Genomic DNA, 17,500 nt, shown 5'->3' on the forward strand with positions numbered 1-17,500 from the left:
ACTTATCCACCCAAGTAGGCCTACCTCTATAAAATCTACAATGTGTGCCAAAATAATATATCCTGACAAGCCATGCTGATCAATTTGATCTATAAGGCAGCATGCGATCTCTGACACGACTAATGTCTTCCATCATCTACCGAATCTAGGTGTCCCTCCCTATCTGCCTTCGATCTTGTGCAGCTGCGTTGGTCTGAAAATAACCACGCCCCGCTCGTTTGCATGTGAGACTGGAAATAAATACAGCACAGAAATAAATGTGGTGCTCGGAAATATATGTGGCGTTAGGAAATAAAAGTCTCAAAAAATAAATAAATGTGGCATTAGGAAATAAAAAGTCCCATGAAATAAAGGTTGTTTTTTCAAAAACGTCATTTTGAAATAAATAAATGTATTTATTTATCGATGACGGTAAATGGATTCAGCTATATAATTATATAATGCTATATTTATATATTTATTGCCATCTTTTTATTTTTATTTTTTATTTATTTCATAGCCATATTTATTTATGTATGTATGTATTTATCTATTTATTTATTTACCTATTTACTATTTGACTAACTCGGCGTTCCATTCCATACGTGCCCCAGTAATAATGAAAAACATAAATAACGTATTTTATTTGTGTGAAATATTCCTTTATTGTCTTAGCTTGGCTTATTGCGCATGTTCCGACATTTATCCATGTAACCTCCAACATGGCGACGAGAGGCCATGTGCAAGACCCTAACGACAGAAGACTTAGGCCTATTTACGGTAACGATTAACAGGGAATAATTGATAAGTGCTTTGATTAATTACTTGTTTCTAGCAACATATCATAGTGCCCATCTTTGGGAAGGTTTCGTTCGATGCCTGGTGGGGAACACTGCGGCCCCTAAAGCGCTAGCCCCGTATAGTGTTTCAGTTTCCCTTAAGCGCCGAATGACAGTGCACCTTGGCTGTGTGTCAAACAGATAGCTCATAGAAGCAACGCGTTAGCAGCGCCTCTGTTTTCTTATTTACTGGTTAAATTACCTGGTGGTGTAATCCGTAATGATCAAACTGAAACTACAAACTTTCAGCTCGCTAGCACAACACCAGATACTGCCACGGTGTCTCAATCTTGTATCTTCGGTTTATTTGACAACTAGCTTGATGCTGCTAGCTAGCCTACGTGTTAATGAGCTGTCTGTTGCTATTGTTGCTCACAGAAAGGGATAATATATATATATTGTCCTGTTATCCGACTGGGGTATCATTGTCGCTAAATGTACCTATGTACCTGTTGATGCAGTAGTTATGTAGCTACATTGTTAACCAGCGAACGTAGCTAGTTGTATAGCTAGGTAGCTAACATCTTCACATCTGGTGTCTTAAACCCTAGTAGGCTACATTACATCGCTGTTAACTGCAGTGACAAGCTACACCAGCGATTTAAGACTAATCGGGGGAGTCAATTAGTAATGAAGTTTAAGGGTAGAGCGTATTTTCATTCGGTCATAGTTATTAAGCTTTTAGTTTTAAAGCTTTTAGGCGTTTCACTCTCCTTTCCCCATCATTTTAGATGGGCAGTTCTCTCTGGCACACTTATTTTTTATATTCTGGACCCTACTTAATGTGACCTGGGGAAATGGAGTTTGTGCCTTCATTGTGGTCTGATATATATTGTGATTACTAAAAGGCCAAAGGCTACTGTTGTGTACAACTCATGGTCTTAAAGGCAGGGTCGGTAGTGTTGTTGAGACACATTTTGTCATCCTTGCTGACATGAAGTTCCTTCCATCCTTATAGCAACCAATACATCTAAAGGTTTGACAGTAAAATGAAATAAATCCGAAATCTGCAGGCGTCACAGGACTGTAATTAAGTTCAGACCGACTAATGTTCGGACTGCATTTTGGCAGAATGCAGTGATTGGACGGGATACTTGTCTGTCTACCTACCTCCTGGCAGTAGTCAGGCAGCGGTAGAGTGCTTTGAAGGGAGGGGGTGATATATTTTGGTTTGAATCCTTTCAAACTCTAGCTAAAATTGCTAGTTTTGCAAAACTAAACAATCCTTCCTTTGGACACCGTGGGTAACCTAATGTTGCATGTTTTTATGTAGGCTATGTGCTGGTGGTCTGAATCTGTTTTCTTTTTCTCAGATTACCTTGACAATGGCAATAACAAAATGGCAATCCAGCAAGCTGACAAACTGCTGAAGAAGCATAAGGATCTCCACTGTGCTAAGGTATGTAGTTTTAAGAGCTCTTGTTCTGATTTCCATTATGACCCCTTCATGTTATGTTGGTAGGATCTTACAGATGAAACAACCCACACTAGGACTGGAAGCTTTGAAAAACGTTGCTACCGATGCTGTTTTAATTGCTGTTCCTCTCCGCTATCCTCACCCAGGTCCTAAAGTCCATAGGTCTTCAGCGGACAGGGAAGCAAGATGAGGCCTTCAATCTGGCACAGGAAGTGGCCACTTTGGAGCCCACTGATGACAACTCACTACAGGCTCTTACCATACTCTACAGAGAGATGCAACGCCGTGAGTATGCACACACAGTTATTTTAGCTGTTGAAAATGTGTGGTTATACTCTTTCTCTGTCTGCGTAGCTGAGTTGGTTACAAAGCTGTATGAGGCTGCAGTGAAGAAGGTTCCCCTGAGCGAGGAGTATCACTCTCACTTATTCATGGCCTATGCTCGAGTGGGGGAGTATAAGAAGATGCAACAGGTTAGAGGCTTATGTTTAATACCTTAAATGAAATCTTGTAAAAAATACAGTGTTTTAACATGGAAATAATGAAATACACATCCATGTACTCCATAAAAGGGACTTCAGTTCAGAATTAGTATTGTCTCAGTAAGGTGGAATCATGGGATCTGTGAGGTTTTATACCCATTTACGTTTTTCTCTCCAGGCAGGAATGACACTCTACAAGATTGTTCCGAAGAACCCCTATTACTTCTGGTCTGTAATGAGCCTGGTGATGCAGGTATGGTTGTCCTTCCTAACAAAAAACGAACCAGCATTTTGTTAATATGTATTTGTCACTCTAAACATGGACGTACTTCTTGTGTTTTTTCAGGCAATCTCAGCACAGGATGAGAAGCTGGCCCAGACCATGTTCCTGCCCCTTGCTGAGCGCATGGTGGAGAAAATGGTCAAGGAGGACAAGATTGAGGCTGAGGCAGAGGTAGAATGGCATGTTTTTGAACCATAGATGCTAAGAACCCTCTCAGAGGTGGATGTTACATGACTTGTCAGTATCCCCCTAAAGCTGGTTTTTATCAACACTGCTTTAGCCAGCTACACCACCAAAAAGCTAGCAATTTCATGGCACAGTTGAGTGGTTTTTATACTGAGGAATGAGTTTGAACAATTTTGATGGATGGACAGCTCTGCTACATGGATTTCAGTGTGTCATTATTTCTTCACATGATTTGTTTGAATGCATGTCTGCAGGTACAACTTTACTTTATGATCCTGGAGCGCCTGGGGAAGTGTGTGGAAGCTCTAGAGGTAGTAAGGGGTCCACTGGGAGGTAAGTGTGTGTGCATGTATATGTGCTTTTCTGAATAACAAATTAACAAGTTACTCACAACCTCTTACCCTGTGCTTGTCTCTTACCGTAGAGAAGCTGACCAGCGAGTTACAGAGCCGAGAGACTAAATCTATGATGCTGTACAAACGACTCCAACAGTGGCCGGAATGCAATGCCCTGTCTTATAAGCTACTACTCAAAAAGTGAGCAGCGCTCCTGATCGATTATCCCCCCTGGCGTAGTTCTTACACATACTGTAGCATGACTAGCTTCTGGCATCTAACATCTCTCTTCCTATACCTACTCTTGTCTGTTGCTATCCAGTCCAGATGATTGGCAGTTTTATCTCTCCTACTTTGACTCTCTCTTCCACCTGATGGACCAGTCATGGAGCCCTCCAGAGGAGGGAGACAAGTAAGTTGTTGGTGTCTCTCTCTGTTTTCATAATTGTGATGATCATTGAATTATAGTTTTTTTTCTGCTGGTCTCATCCATTTCCCAGTTCTGCGGAGGGTAAAGTGCACTGCTCTATGGCCGAAGCGGTACGGTTCATTCAAGAGAGGATTGCAGTCGAGGACGCTAAACAGTCTCGTCCGCTCAGGGGACCCTATCTCGCCCGTCTGGAACTCATACACAGACTTGGAGCAAGGGGCTGTCGTGAGGAGAGCCAGTTAGGTACACGCGTACATACATCTCGCAAACAGACACACCTTTGTGAATGGTTTTATTTGACCCTTTGCTGTTGCTTACTGAGATGTAATTGGCTGTTTGTGATACAATGCATTGATTGGCTGTGCAGGTGATCCCACAGAGCTAATTGCACAATTCTTTGGGAAGTTTGGAGACAAACCCTGCTGCATCACCGACCTTAAAATATACCTGCATCTAATTCCCCCTGATCTACACATACAGGTAACATCCACATACTCCCAATGATTGTGTTCCTTAGAGGTAGAATTTGATTTGTGATCTGATCAAAACAATAATAATAATAATCTTTAGTTTATCAACCGTCTCGGAGAGTTCGTGCCATTGGGGGAAGCTAGGGAGGAGGGATTTGCGTTTCCGGGGGAAACACGGGATCTGCAGAGGCACCAATGTATGTTTCAGCTGACCCGTGCACTGGGTGTGCACCACACACTCGACATACACGGGAAGCTGAGGCTCATCGCTGAGCTCAAAGCCCACTATTACCATGGGCTACAGTTTGGTAGGAACCACATTTTCTCCCTGTCTCTTTTTCTCTAAGTATTTCTCTTTAATTCTCACTTTATGGTATCTCTCTTTCTCACACCAACACACTCAATTTACGTGTGTATGTGTGTCCGGCGGATTGTGTAGGGAAGTCGTGTCTGAAGACGGAGCTGCAGTTCTCTGACATGTATTGCCTCATGGCAGCACATGTGTACATTGACATATGGACTGAAACAGGTGAGTCTCTAATGTGCATGCTAGAGATGAAACATTTTCATTCAATTGTTCCCAATGAGGAGAGTGTATGCCTAGAGAAAAAGTGATGCACCTTTTTTTAATTTTATACATAGCCATCCAACTTCTTTTTTTGTGGCCGCTACTCTGGGCTAAAAGTATTCCGGCACCGTGCCGGATGTCCGTCGTGCGGCCATGAGAACCAAAAAATTGGGAACTTGCATGCGGTTTAATATTTGAGTCAATTGATTTTCCCTACAATCATATGAGAGGAACGCAACTATAACTAACGTTACACGCCTATGGAGTCAGTTGGCTGAGCGGTGAGGGAGTCGGGCTAGTAATCCGAAGGTTGCCAGTTCGATTCCCGGTCATGCCAACTGACGTTGTCCTTGGGCAAGGCACTTCACCCTACTTGCCTCGGGGGAATGTCCCTGTACTTACTGTAAGTCGCTCTGGATAAGAGCGTCTGCTAAATTACTAAATGTAAATGTAATGTAAATGCCTATCAGAAGAAGAGCGGGTGGTTGTGCACATTTATTGCGGAACATTACTTGTCATTCACAATTTCTTAGCCACTGGTCACCCTGTGTAGAAAACTAGCGGAAGACAAAAAAGCGTTCTCCCCCCCCCCCTCAAAAAAAGTTCCAGCTCAGGATTTGTTTTCACTTTAACCCCTGCACTACTTGGAAATCTGGGAACTTTTCAGAAAGGCGCTGGTGTCATCACTCAAGCTTTCTCTCAGCTAGATAGCCACTGAAGTCAGAGAGTTTAAAACATCCTTTATAATCTGTTATAAAATAAGCAAAGAGAACTAAAATATTGTATACGCTACTAATCTAGCCAGCGGCCAAGAGCTGATAAAAATTGCCAGTGCTCTTCTGCCAGAGCAAAATGCTATGCGGACACATACCCTTAAAAGGCTGAAAAGTCTCCCGAGTGCCGTCACTACCTTCCTTGATGTTATCACACAACAAAACCCATGTTGCATCTTGTGCCTGTGTCAGACTGCTAACTGCTCACTTCGGTTGATGCTGGACAGTATTTAATGTGAATTTGTAAAACCGCGCTAATCAAAACGGTTTAAATTATTATTTAAATTTTAAATGGTAACACTAACCGTGTGGGAATTTTCCCACGATTTATTGTGAAACTTTCATCCCTAGTGCACACACAACGCTTGCTCGCTCACACTCTCTTGTTCACTTTCTCTCCCCTTTCTCGGTTGTTCTTTTTCTTTCTCAGGTGTATGTTAACTTATGCTGAGTTATTGTCAAAGTTTTTACATGTTTACAATCAAACCCGCAAATTGCGTTTTTTAGGGTGATGTGTGTGTGTGTGTGTGTGTGTGTTGCAGGCGATGAGAACATGGTATGGCAGTGCCTGGGGCTCTTAGACGAGGGTCTATCCCACAGCCCTGCAAACGCCCAGTTCAAGCTGCTGCAACTGCTCCTGTTCTGTCGTCTTGGGGCCTTTGAACCCGTGGTAGACCTGTACTCCAGCCTCGACGCCAAGCATGTGCAGCATGACACCATAGGGTCAGTACACAAACACACACCCCAAGTGCATTCGCAATTTGTGTATACATTTATTCTGTGATTTCGTTCCACATCTCGCTTGCTTGCTGGCTTGCTCACACACTTGTTGTCTTTCTCTCTTGTTCTTTTTCTCTTGTTTTTTCTTTCAGGTATCTGTTAACTCGTTATGCTGAGTCGTTGGGTCAATTTGCCGCTGCCTCCCAGTCCTGTAATTTCTCCCTCAGGTTTTTCCACTCCAATCAGAAAGATGTGCGTGTTTTTATTTGGCTATTAGCGTGTTACTCTTCTGACTCATGCAGTGGAATGCTGTTGAACCTCCTCTCCTATTCCATCCTTCTCCCTTTCTTCTTCCAGACCTCAGAGTACATTATCCAGGCGTACAAATATGGAGCCTTCGAGAAGATCCCAGAGTTCATCGCTTTCCGAAGTCGGCTGAACCAATCGTTGCACTTCGCTCAGGTCCGCACCGAGAGGATGCTTCTCGACCTCTACCTAGAGGCTGATATGTGAGTGTCCACACACGCACATGTGCACACAAGCTTGTTTGTTTACCACGGCTAAAAGTCCTCCTGTGTCTCCTCAGCTCATTGAGTCTGGAGGATAGTGTGAAGGTCATGGGCATGTCACCAGAGGAGGATGACATTCCTTGGGACAACATGAGGGACAACAGAGACCTGACTGTGTTCACCAGCTGGGAACCAAAGGACAGGTATGATCAAACAGACACAAACATACTTAGTCATGTGTATACAGTTGTGCACAATGGAAAGAGTTGGTGTTGGAGTTGGTTTTCCAACATCAAACAGTGTTTCCTTTAGGATTTTTTTGCAGATTAATGTAGTAGTCTACTGTCTAATAGCTAATGTAATATTGCACATATTTTCGTCCTATTTCCCTTAAAGCAATAAGGTTAGGCTACTTAAAGACACCCCTTCCACTCATAAAGTATGTTGTAAATGGCATAAATGCTGCCGATTCATAATTGATGTAACAACTTACTGTAAATGGTCAGTAGCCTAGCCTATCGATTAAGGTAGGCCACTCTAAAGCATGTGTACACTGTCTGCTTAATTTGATCTTGACGTATAGTCTAAGCATTCAGTCGCGGTGTGAAGTGCGTGTCTGTGCTATTCTCCGACATGCACTCTAACAATCACTGCTGATAGACGGCTTTTGTACAGCCCTATTTCTGATACCGTGGCGGCTGAAATTTTGCTGTGGCGGGTTGCCACGCCAAAATCAACAGAGGAAACACTGTCATTTTAATTCTACCATGCCACGGCTAACCAACAGAGAGCAGTACAACCAAATGTCTCCATGTGTTTGTTAGGAAGCTTGTTAACGGCCTATTAACTTTTGCAAAATCCCTGGCCATCTTGGTTACTTTTGCCTGCCTGTGCAACGTCCGTCATCGTACAAGATATGATATGACGTCCGCTTTACCCTACTAGTTGAGCTACCAACACGGGACCTACTCTGCGTCACGTAATGCAGGCGTGAAACAGAAGCCTAAAATGAATGGTCGTTATCCAAGCCTGATAACGACCATTCATTTGAATCAGGTGTGTTGGAGCAGGGAAACATCTAAAACATGCAGGGCAGGGGGTCCCGAGGACCAGGATTGAGAACCACCGTCTTAAAGGATACTTTCTTGTAGGAGATGACTGTGGCTCAGAATCTCTCGTCTACTTCATCAGATGACACCACCCGCTCAAGTGCCTTCTCGTCTGCTTAATCAGATGACGACCCATACTCAGCCTCTGCCGTTTCTCTACTCTCCACCTTTAGTTCTTTATGGTCTTCATCACCCTCATTTGGACACTCATCTTTCTCAACACCTTGCTCCTGTTCTGTCAACTGCTAGTGGCTGGAATTCCTCTACTTCTGCTCCCAGCTGGCTTCTGACCTGGTCGAATAGTTCTTCTGGTTGCGTGGTGATGAATCTCCAGTTATCTTCATCCTCGGAACGACTGTCAGTGTCTCTTTTTTTCTGCTTCGCCTGTCTTTTACTCCTCCCATTTGTGTTATCCTTCCTCTTTTCAGTTCCTCTTTTCTCCTGCTTGCCTTCTTTCATGGGTCGCAAGGCAGTAACAGGTCCCTCTGCAGGACACTGGTTTTTCCTGGGCCGCTCTCAGGACTTTCTTCGTGCTTCCTCTCAGTTACAATGTAGACATGCTCCTCCCAATAAGACCCGAGCTTCCCGGGTCCTCCCATGTCCCTGAAGTTCCGTACTAATACCCTACACCTCGGTTCTAGTTCTACTCCATAAGTCTTTCAGTCATACTGCTACTTTGCTCCCTCTGCACCGTTTTTGATGCCAGCCTGTATGCCTCTTGCATCCACCTTCTCTACTTACTGGCATATTCACTGTGAGTGGTGCTCTGGTCACTTGGCGTCAGGCCAAACATTGTCTACAGGGGTTCCTACCATAGAGCAGGTAATATGGAGCATATCCTGAGCTCTTCCAATCAAACTTGGCTTCCTCCGTCAGGCTTCTAAGCATGGAAAGGAGAGTTCGATTACATTCCTCTGTCTGGCCATTTCCTGCTGGATGGTAAGGTGTTGTGCGTGCCTTGTATGCCACAGTATTCTTCCAGTTTGGAAAATAGCTCATTCTCCAACTCCCTGCCCTGATCATGATGCAACTTGGAAGGAAATCCAAACTTCAGCACAAAGTCTCCAAAGATCTTGGCAGCTGCGGCTTCAGTGCCTGTTGGTGGCTTACAAGATCCATGGCGCCATTGTTTAGTGCAATTCAATATGGTGGTGAATGCCACTGAGGCATGCTAGTGCAGTACCATTTGGTGGCTTGTGAGATCAATGGCTCAATCGCTCCGTGCAACTCAACATGGTGGCAAATGCATTCATATAGTTAATTGTTGTGATCCGTGTATCCAAACAACTTCACATGTGACACTGCATGGTCCTTGTTTTCTAAGTATTACACTTTCTGATTTTCAACTTAACACAGTACATAGTTCACCAGACACAGCTTCTTCCCTAAATAGTTCTTGCATAGTTTGGAGCTGTGCTTTTGGTCATTGTCCTGTTTGGCTTTGTTTAAGAGCAAATTGCCTCCAGTCAAGGTCAATGGAGTGATAACATTCCTTCTTCTTGATACCCTTTACCCTGTACAAATCTCCCACTTAACCACCCCTGAATGACCACCATACCATCACATTGCCTCCACCATGCTTGACAGATGGTGTCAAGCACTCCTCCAATATCTGTTCATTCGCTTTGCATCTCATAAATGTTCTTCATTGTTAACATTTCAAACTTTGATTTGTTTGTCCATAGCAAATCTTCCTCTATTACCTGTGTCACCTGCATTGTTTGTTCATATGTATGTAACTCTGTGATTTAACGCTGTATTTTACCCCGTATACATTAGTGATGGGCATTTCGGCTCTTTTTCGTGAGCCGGCTCGTATGGCTCAGCTCACCAAAAAGAGCCGGCTCTTTTGGCTCCCGAACGGCTCTTTAAAAAATACATGTTTTAACTATGAATTTGACTATGATGGGTGTGAAAACAATTGAATTAAATTATGAAATGAAATCATACTCGACCGTAACAACATATCTTTAAAAATGCATTGATTTATCATGGCTCTCCTCCGAGTTTTGACTACTCTCTGACTGTGAGTTGGCTCGGCCCTCCCTCATGCAGGATTGACAGGAACAGAATGTGAGGATGATCGTGTGCGCCTTTAAGACTACAAGTATTTGTTGTTCTTTGAATTAGTCAATTATTTTCAATACAATTAAAATTCATTATTTCATAATCATGTAGTTTTTATAGGCTGTATTAATCTATTAAAAATAGAGTCGGCTCTTCAGATATGCGAGCCAGCTCCCGACGTTCACCTTCAAGAGCCGGCTCTTAGAGCCGGATCGTTCGCGAAAGACCCATCACTAGTATACATCCCTGTGTATTTTTTATATTGGATATTTGTATTTTATATATTTATGCTATTTCCTCTTCTTGCCTGCTGCAACCCCACCATTTCCCCATGGGGATCGATAAATGACCTACCGTATTTTACGGAAAATGTTCTATAAGCCGCATCCCACCAAAATGGGAACTTTGTGTTTGTAAATCTGAGTCTAGGCCCCTGTGGAATATAAGCCGACTGTTTACTTATCCAGGAACATTCGTCAGTGGACAACTAGACAACATTCACAATCAGGGTGAACACTCAAATTATCTAAACTACAGACCATAGAATTACACATATCAAAACAGAACGAACACAACAACAGAACTCGGAAAAATGCTTATCTAACTAAGCTAATGCCCTTAAATTTGTAGCTTTTCAGCTTGCCGCTGGTCATTCTGGGTACCAAGAGCATTGTCGCTACAATACCAAGCAATGCACGAGTATAGGCAATCTTGCCGAGTTGTGTAACACACTTCGGTTGTGGATAGTATGTCCAGAAATAAAGCCAAGTCACTAATTTAGTGGCAAAATCCATTGTTATGTCTACAAAATTATTCGGTTACACTACCGAAGTTGAATGTCGTTAGCGATGCTAGTGTTAGTTTGCTAGCTGTATATAATATTTCACTGGGTCTTGCAGCTTTTTGATTTACTTAAATTATTATGAAATGTTATGTTCTACTAGCCATTTGCCTACTTTAGCAAGTCACTGTATTTCCAAGCCCTGATAGTGTAACTGAGACGACACAGTATAAATAATTCCTCTTTCAAGTAATAAGCCCCCGTTCAAGTGTTGAGCATTAAATTAACTGCACGGTCTGTAGAGATCTTGGGACGAAGCCACTTTTTTGTTCTAAAACCGGGCTATAAGCCACTTTGAAATATAAGCCATACAACCACTAAACTGTAAAATTGGGGTAGAGGCTGTGGATTTATTTCCGAAAAATACGGTGCTACTGTTACTACCAGTGTCTGTGCTCTTCTGCCTATCTAAACAATTTGTTTTGTTGGCTGGTTGGCTGGAGAGATGGCTTTTTCTTTGCAAGACTGCCTAGAATGCCAGGATCTCGGAGTGGCCTCTTCACTTGAATTTGAGACTGGTGTCTTGCGAGTACGATTTAATGAAACTGCTAATTGAGAACCTGTGAGACAGCTTTCTCAAACTAGACTGACTAATGTATTTGTGGTCTTGTTCAGTTGTGCACCGGGGCCTCCCGCTCCTCTTTCTATTCTGGTTAGAGCACTGTTCTGTGAAAGGAGTAGTACACAGCGTTCTTCAGTTTCTTGGCCTCCTCCGGTAGGAGGGAACCTATTGTTATTGTTGGTATTCTTATTCTTATTATTATTTTTCTTCTCCTTGCGCCCCAATATCTCAAAGTCCCTAGTCATAAATTTTCTAATTTGGCACATTGATACTACATCCAAGTGGGTACCCCCACACCAAATATGGGCCACATCGGACCATAGGGGGCGCCACAGGCCACGCCCAAAAGTCCGATTTTCAAAGTGATGGCATTTCCACCCCATTGCTCCAATTCTTCTGAAACTTGGTGTGCATGCCTCATTTTTCATGAGGAACAAAAAAGCCTCAAGGACCCATAAGGTCCGCCATGATGGATTTTCCTGTACTGTGATAATTTGGGAAAACCTTCAAAATTCCTCTTCTCTTGAACCAAAGGTGAAATTGACTTGAAATATAGTACAGATATGTATCATTGACGTATTTAAAAACATGACGTATTTAAAAACATTACTTAAGGCAATTGAATCAAGTACAAAATGGCTGAAATGGGTGTATTTATGTAAATGTACACATTGCCTCAATATGTTTGTGTCACTAAATCAAATGTATTTTTGAAGGATGGTTCAAACTTAATAGGCTTTAAGGTGAGATGCCCCTGAAGTACCATGCAAAGTTTCACTTTGATATGTCGAAATATGACTGAATTACAGATGTTTGAACTTCGACCAAATCTGACAATGCTCGCCATTGGAGAAACGGCTTTTTTTATTATCCAGTTTTGTGTAATCCATGTCTGGGAATGGCTCAATTGGCTGGTAAGCAAATGGTTGTAAGTTCAAAACCAGTCAGAAGCATAGTTTTTAATTTTTTATTCTGGCAAAACGGTTTCTAGTCTTCCGATCAATCCTCCGGTTGTAAAAACATAGCAATGCGTGTTTGAGCCCATCACAACAATCTGTTTAGCGAGACTGTGTAAACCACTGCAAAACAAGCCAGGTTCACCACAGTAGCTAGCTACTTGTAGTCTACGCATGGTAGAGATAACTCCATAAGAGATAATGGTTTTCTCTAATGAAGTCAATTGATTGTTCAGGTGGATCCCTTGCCTGTTGCACAAATTCATTTCAGTAACCTAAGCCAGGACACATTCCCACTGATGCTAGGCATGATTTAAAATTCCCTTCCATGACAAGTTATGGCACTCCAAACAACCTGTTAAAAAAAAACGATGAGAAAGTTATTCTTTACAGCAGCAACCCAGTCATCCTGTTTTTATAGGAAATGTACAAGCAGTTTCAACTTAGGCTGAATCTAACAACACTTACCACAGGAGAAACAGCTTACTTTTTTATACAGTAACTGAACATGACAATATTCAACACTGAGAATAGGGCTGTGATGGTGACCTGTAAAGTATAAGGTTGTAGGTTGGAATCCAGCCATAGTCTTTTGGCCTGTCATAATTTTGATTATCTGTTTAGTTAAACAGGATGACATCATTCTGAAATACGATGCACAATTTCATGCAATTTCACCTTGGAATGTCAACCGTTTCTTAACCTTTGTCCAAAAGCTGACCAAAGCTAATACTCTGCCCTTTCTATTCATACAATCTCAACAGTTGGTGTGTAGCAGAGAGGATAGAGAGACTGACTTGTAACCTTATGCTCATGAGTTCAAATCCCCATTCAGCCTGTTGTTGGCCAAACATGAAGTAGTTTTGCTCCCTTGTTGTCCAACTCTCGATCTTCTGCAGTGTACATGTTTATAATATTTTGCCATTTTGCGGAGGAACCCGCATCGCTGCTTGCAGCTATATTTTTGAGCTTGTAATCGAACCCAAAATTCCTTATGCTTCCGAAACTAAATTTGTCTAAAGGTCCGTTTTAATGGTGGTCAAGCAGAAAAGCTGCGTAGGCAACCTATTGTATTTCTACCTTTTTCTTATTATTTTTCTTATGCATCCTCATCTTCTGCCAGTGGAGTCTATTGGACAGCCCCTAGAACCGTATGGTATAAAGTTGGGAAATTTGGCACACTCATTGGGGACAGTCCCCTTATCCTTTTCACCAAGTTTTGTCTCCCATTGGAGCACTCTTGCGCCACAAATAGGTCAAAGTTGAAGGTGTGTTCACATACAACCTTTTAAGTGTATGCCCGATTTTCAAAAATGAAGTACCATTGGATTGCCTGGACTAAGTTGACTTCAACACAGTCCATGCCGCTATTTCCGGTTTTATTTAAAAAGAATTGACCACTGGGAGGGGCAGCAGCAAGCAAAAATGTGTTTTGTCTTGTGACATCGTGGTAGATCCAAAGTCTGACAGTTTTTTCGTTCACCAAATTGTGCACAGATAATCTTCAGACGAAGCCTCGCAAAAGTTGTGTAACAGATTGTTTTAAACGTTTGTCTGGTATAGCCAATCGAAATCGCAGGTCAGCCGCCAAACAGGAAGTTGGGTCTTTTCTCAGCAAATCTTTGAGGGATTCACACCAAATGTGCTATATGTACTCGGAACCCTGTTCTGAGGATGGTTTTTTTGTAATTTGATCTGCATGGCCCCCTCATTGCTGCTTGCAGCTATAGTTGGTTCTTGAATCAGTTTTTTGCTGTGCTAACAAAATTGCTGAAGGGTTTTCTAATGATCAATGAGCATTTTAAAATGATAAAATTTGGATTAGGAAACTGAACATGCCACTGAAAAACAGTACTTATGTTTTCTGATAAAGGGCCTCTGTACGGCTATGTGTATATTCTCTGAAAAATCAGCTGTTTCCAGTTAAAATAATAATTAACCACTTAAACAATGTTTACACTGTACTTCATATTTTATTGGACAAAAGATTGTCTTTTTATTTAGGTAAAAAATGACATTTCTAAGTGACTCAACTTAATGGTAGTGTGTATGCTCATGTTTTTCTCGTGTGCACCTCCTAGACAATTGACTGAAGAGCACAAGCGTCTGTCTGTGGAGGAAGAGTCCGTCTGGCTGAGAATACGATCTCTCACACTCCGCCTCATTGCTTCGTTGGCCTTACTTATACATGCCCCCTCGCCGAGGATCTCTGACAAGACCAACGAGAATGGTGTGATGGACAAAACCATGGGCCTCAACCTCTTGTCCCAGCTGGAACAGACTCTACAGGCTGCAGCCCAGATGGCTGAGAAACCAACACAGGTGAGAATACCCACACACCAGGGTAGACCAGTATACATTTGTGAAATGTCCTTTATCTCAGTCATTTGTCCTGTTCCAGTACCCATTCCTGGGCCCTCCCTCAACTCGCCTGGTGCAGGCACTGTCCAGCGGGAGCTGCCATTGCCAAGCGGCTGCCCTGCAGCTTTCCGTCAAACTACAGGAGCTGGAGACAGCTGGACTCGGTAAGGAGGAGCTTGGGAGGGTAGGAAAGATTAGTCAATTGTAGCTAGACTTGTCTTATCAGCCTTACACAGATGTCTGGCGGTACGAAGGTACAGTTAGACACATGGAAGGTGGAGGGTAAGACTAAGGAGAGAATGGGGGACTTGTAGACTTGTCATCAACCTTTATAGTTCTCTGCTTGATTTTAGCCTGACTATTTGTTTTATATGTGCTCTTTATTCCTCTTTTTTCCTCAGACGACTCCTCAGAACTGCAGACCCAGATCTGTAACAGTTTCAAATCATTAGTTGTACAGCTCCAAGGTAAGAGACCACTGGTGTTCCCCTGTCAGCAGCCAGAGACACGGTTGTTAATGGGGATTAATATACATCCCCTCTCCCCTCCCTGTGCTTCTCGTGTCTCTACAGAAATCTTAAATAAGAGCAAAGGAGATTTATTGGAAATGAAGGACAATCGGTTAAAAACCAAGCCCTCCTTACTAGAAAACCTTGTCTTCTTTGTTGAGGTGAGTCTTTCACAACACATGACAGATGCATCTAATTTGCAATTCTAAAGTATTTTTTTTCCAAAACCTTGTAGTTAGGCCTAATCTCCTATGGTTGCATCCTGGTCTTTCAGACAATGTGCTTGACCCTTTGGGTAGCCAGTTACTGTGCCAACATCCTTCGACCACTGAAATCCAACCTTCAAAAGAAAAAAAAGAAGAAAAAGGACACAAACACAGCCCTGGTGCATTGTCTCATCTCTTCTATTTATACTTTAATCCACTTACACAATTTGTTTTTGTTTACTTTTCTATAACCCTCATGCACTGCTCCAGTAAACTATACTTAGCAGAAAACTAGGTGGGCATAATGTGGTGTCAAGTAGGAAACTTCTAGTCCAACCTGTGTTATCTGTCCCCTCCAGCCTGCAGTGGTATGTGGGTTCCAGGAGTTGTCAGGAAGTTTGCAGAGCCTCCTTATCCAAGCCCTGGAGTACATCAGAGGGCAGGAGACCAACCTGACATCCCTCAAACTGGCCGGTCTAACTGTAGAGGTAAGAGTGTGTGTGTTTGTTTGGGGAGGGCGACGACTAGAAATCTATCCATCTATCCTCATTCTTTGACTTTGATGTTGTCCAGGACGATGGGACATTCATTAAAGCTGCTATGGACAAGGTGCTGAGCAGTTACTTGCGCTCGCTGCAAGAGCTGGGAGATCTACTAAAGAAGAGAGCAGAAACTATAAAAAGCCTCAAGATCTGAAAGCTATTGACCACCATCCTCCCTAAAAATGACGACATCAGAAAGACTCGCAACCATCATACTGTAAATCAAAAAAACGTAGGCACCCATTTTTCCTGATCCTTGTCCCTTCAAACACCCTGTTATTCTTTCCTCTCTATTCCCACCCATATATCCCTGCTGGGATACTGATTCTGTTGTCTGGATTTTCTCTCACAAGTATATGTACAAACACCCACCCTGAGACTATCACCGCTCTCCCAACACAAAAACATTGGAACTACATGGGATAAAGAATAATTCAATTATGAGTGGGGAAAAAAGATCATAGCTGCTCAACAAAGTTAAAGCGCTGAAATCCATAGGAAAAATAAGTCAACTATTAATAAATTATTGTACATAGTCTGCAGATGAAATACAACAATTACTTGACTGAATAAGAATAAAAGGACAAGCCACTATATCCTCTTAGTCGGTTAGTTTTTAATTTTGGCCTCTGTTGCTTCCCCCCTGCCTTCCATTGTTGTGAATAGAATGGCTATCAACCTCACAAAAGACCTGCAGCAAAGGTGGAAACGTTTGTCTGTCCAACTTCTGCTGACCTGGGCAGGGTGTTGCATTTTTATTTTATTTTTACTGAGGCTTCCATACCAACTGTATTGACCTGAGGGTTGGACCGTGTAGACTTACAGCATCTGCACACATTTTAGACCCATCACTTCCACCTGGTGGCTGTGAAATTTGTCTTCAGATTTTTTCTTTTGTTTGTTTCTTTTTTTATACTGTTAGAATCCCCTTAAAGTGATGTATTTCAAATGACAACTATTTTCATAATTTCTACAGACAAATGCTGGCAATGGTGTTTGTACCCCCCATAGACACGATTTTGATAGTGAGCAATCAGGTTAGCCAGTTACCCAGCACAGATATGTTAAGAACCTTTTTATACAGGATCAGCTTTAATGGATGGATTTTATCAGCGATTAAATGCTAATATTACTTTTCACTTGAATTAGGCTGCAAATTATTATTTATTTTTTTGGTAAGAAGTGTGCTGCATTGATGTCCATCAACAGTGGATTTCTCTGTATGTAGAACACTGGTCAGTACTCGCTTGTGCTATTTTACCAGGTGTGTTAGTTGCCACAAGCCAAACCTGTGTATATATATATATATATATATATATATATATATATATATATATATATATATATATATATATA

General features: G+C 42.2%; 1 protein-coding gene and 1 long non-coding RNA gene across 4 annotated transcripts; both read left to right on the forward strand.

Annotated features, from left to right (window-relative positions):
• The first annotated feature begins 671 nt into the window (after positions 1-671).
• On the forward strand, positions 672-17,448 carry naa25 (N-alpha-acetyltransferase 25, NatB auxiliary subunit). Of its 3 annotated transcripts, XM_062477601.1 has the most exons (24): positions 672-759; positions 2,132-2,217; positions 2,382-2,520; positions 2,590-2,708; positions 2,896-2,970; positions 3,064-3,171; positions 3,441-3,519; positions 3,611-3,722; positions 3,844-3,933; positions 4,022-4,194; positions 4,319-4,431; positions 4,522-4,729; positions 4,861-4,950; positions 6,305-6,485; positions 6,635-6,734; positions 6,840-6,991; positions 7,069-7,194; positions 14,608-14,848; positions 14,928-15,051; positions 15,289-15,354; positions 15,460-15,557; positions 15,671-15,781; positions 15,962-16,090; positions 16,176-17,448. In XM_062477601.1, exons 1-24 carry the CDS (start codon positions 702-704, stop codon positions 16,296-16,298), a joined length of 2,901 nt encoding a protein of 966 aa, XP_062333585.1. In that variant the 5' UTR covers positions 672-701; the 3' UTR covers positions 16,299-17,448. The 3 variants fall into 3 exon arrangements, with proteins under 3 accessions (XP_062333585.1, XP_062333584.1, XP_062333586.1); XM_062477600.1 differs by having other exon boundaries at positions 2,382-2,708; XM_062477602.1 differs by lacking the exons at positions 4,319-4,431; positions 4,522-4,729; positions 4,861-4,950 and having other exon boundaries at positions 2,382-2,708.
• On the forward strand, positions 4,962-5,741 carry LOC134033446 (uncharacterized). Its single transcript, XR_009932124.1, has 2 exons — positions 4,962-5,254; positions 5,460-5,741. It is a non-coding gene; the product is annotated as an uncharacterized LOC134033446 (long non-coding RNA).
• Positions 17,449-17,500: the final 52 nt, after the last annotated feature.

This window comes from Osmerus eperlanus, chromosome 14, assembly GCF_963692335.1.
Source record: "Osmerus eperlanus chromosome 14, fOsmEpe2.1, whole genome shotgun sequence".
NCBI classification, from domain to species: Eukaryota; Metazoa; Chordata; class Actinopteri; order Osmeriformes; family Osmeridae; genus Osmerus; species Osmerus eperlanus.

Coding starts and splice junctions, on each gene's coding strand:
- naa25 (XM_062477600.1), top strand. CDS start 702: ATGGCGACGAGAGGCCATGTGCAAGACCCTAACGACAGAAGACTTAGG. Junction 2,218..2,381: donor AGGATCTCCACTGTGCTAAG/GTATGTAGTTTT, acceptor ATCCTCACCCAG/GTCCTAAAGTCCATAGGTCT. Junction 14,849..14,927: donor TGGCTGAGAAACCAACACAG/GTGAGAATACCC, acceptor GTCCTGTTCCAG/TACCCATTCCTGGGCCCTCC.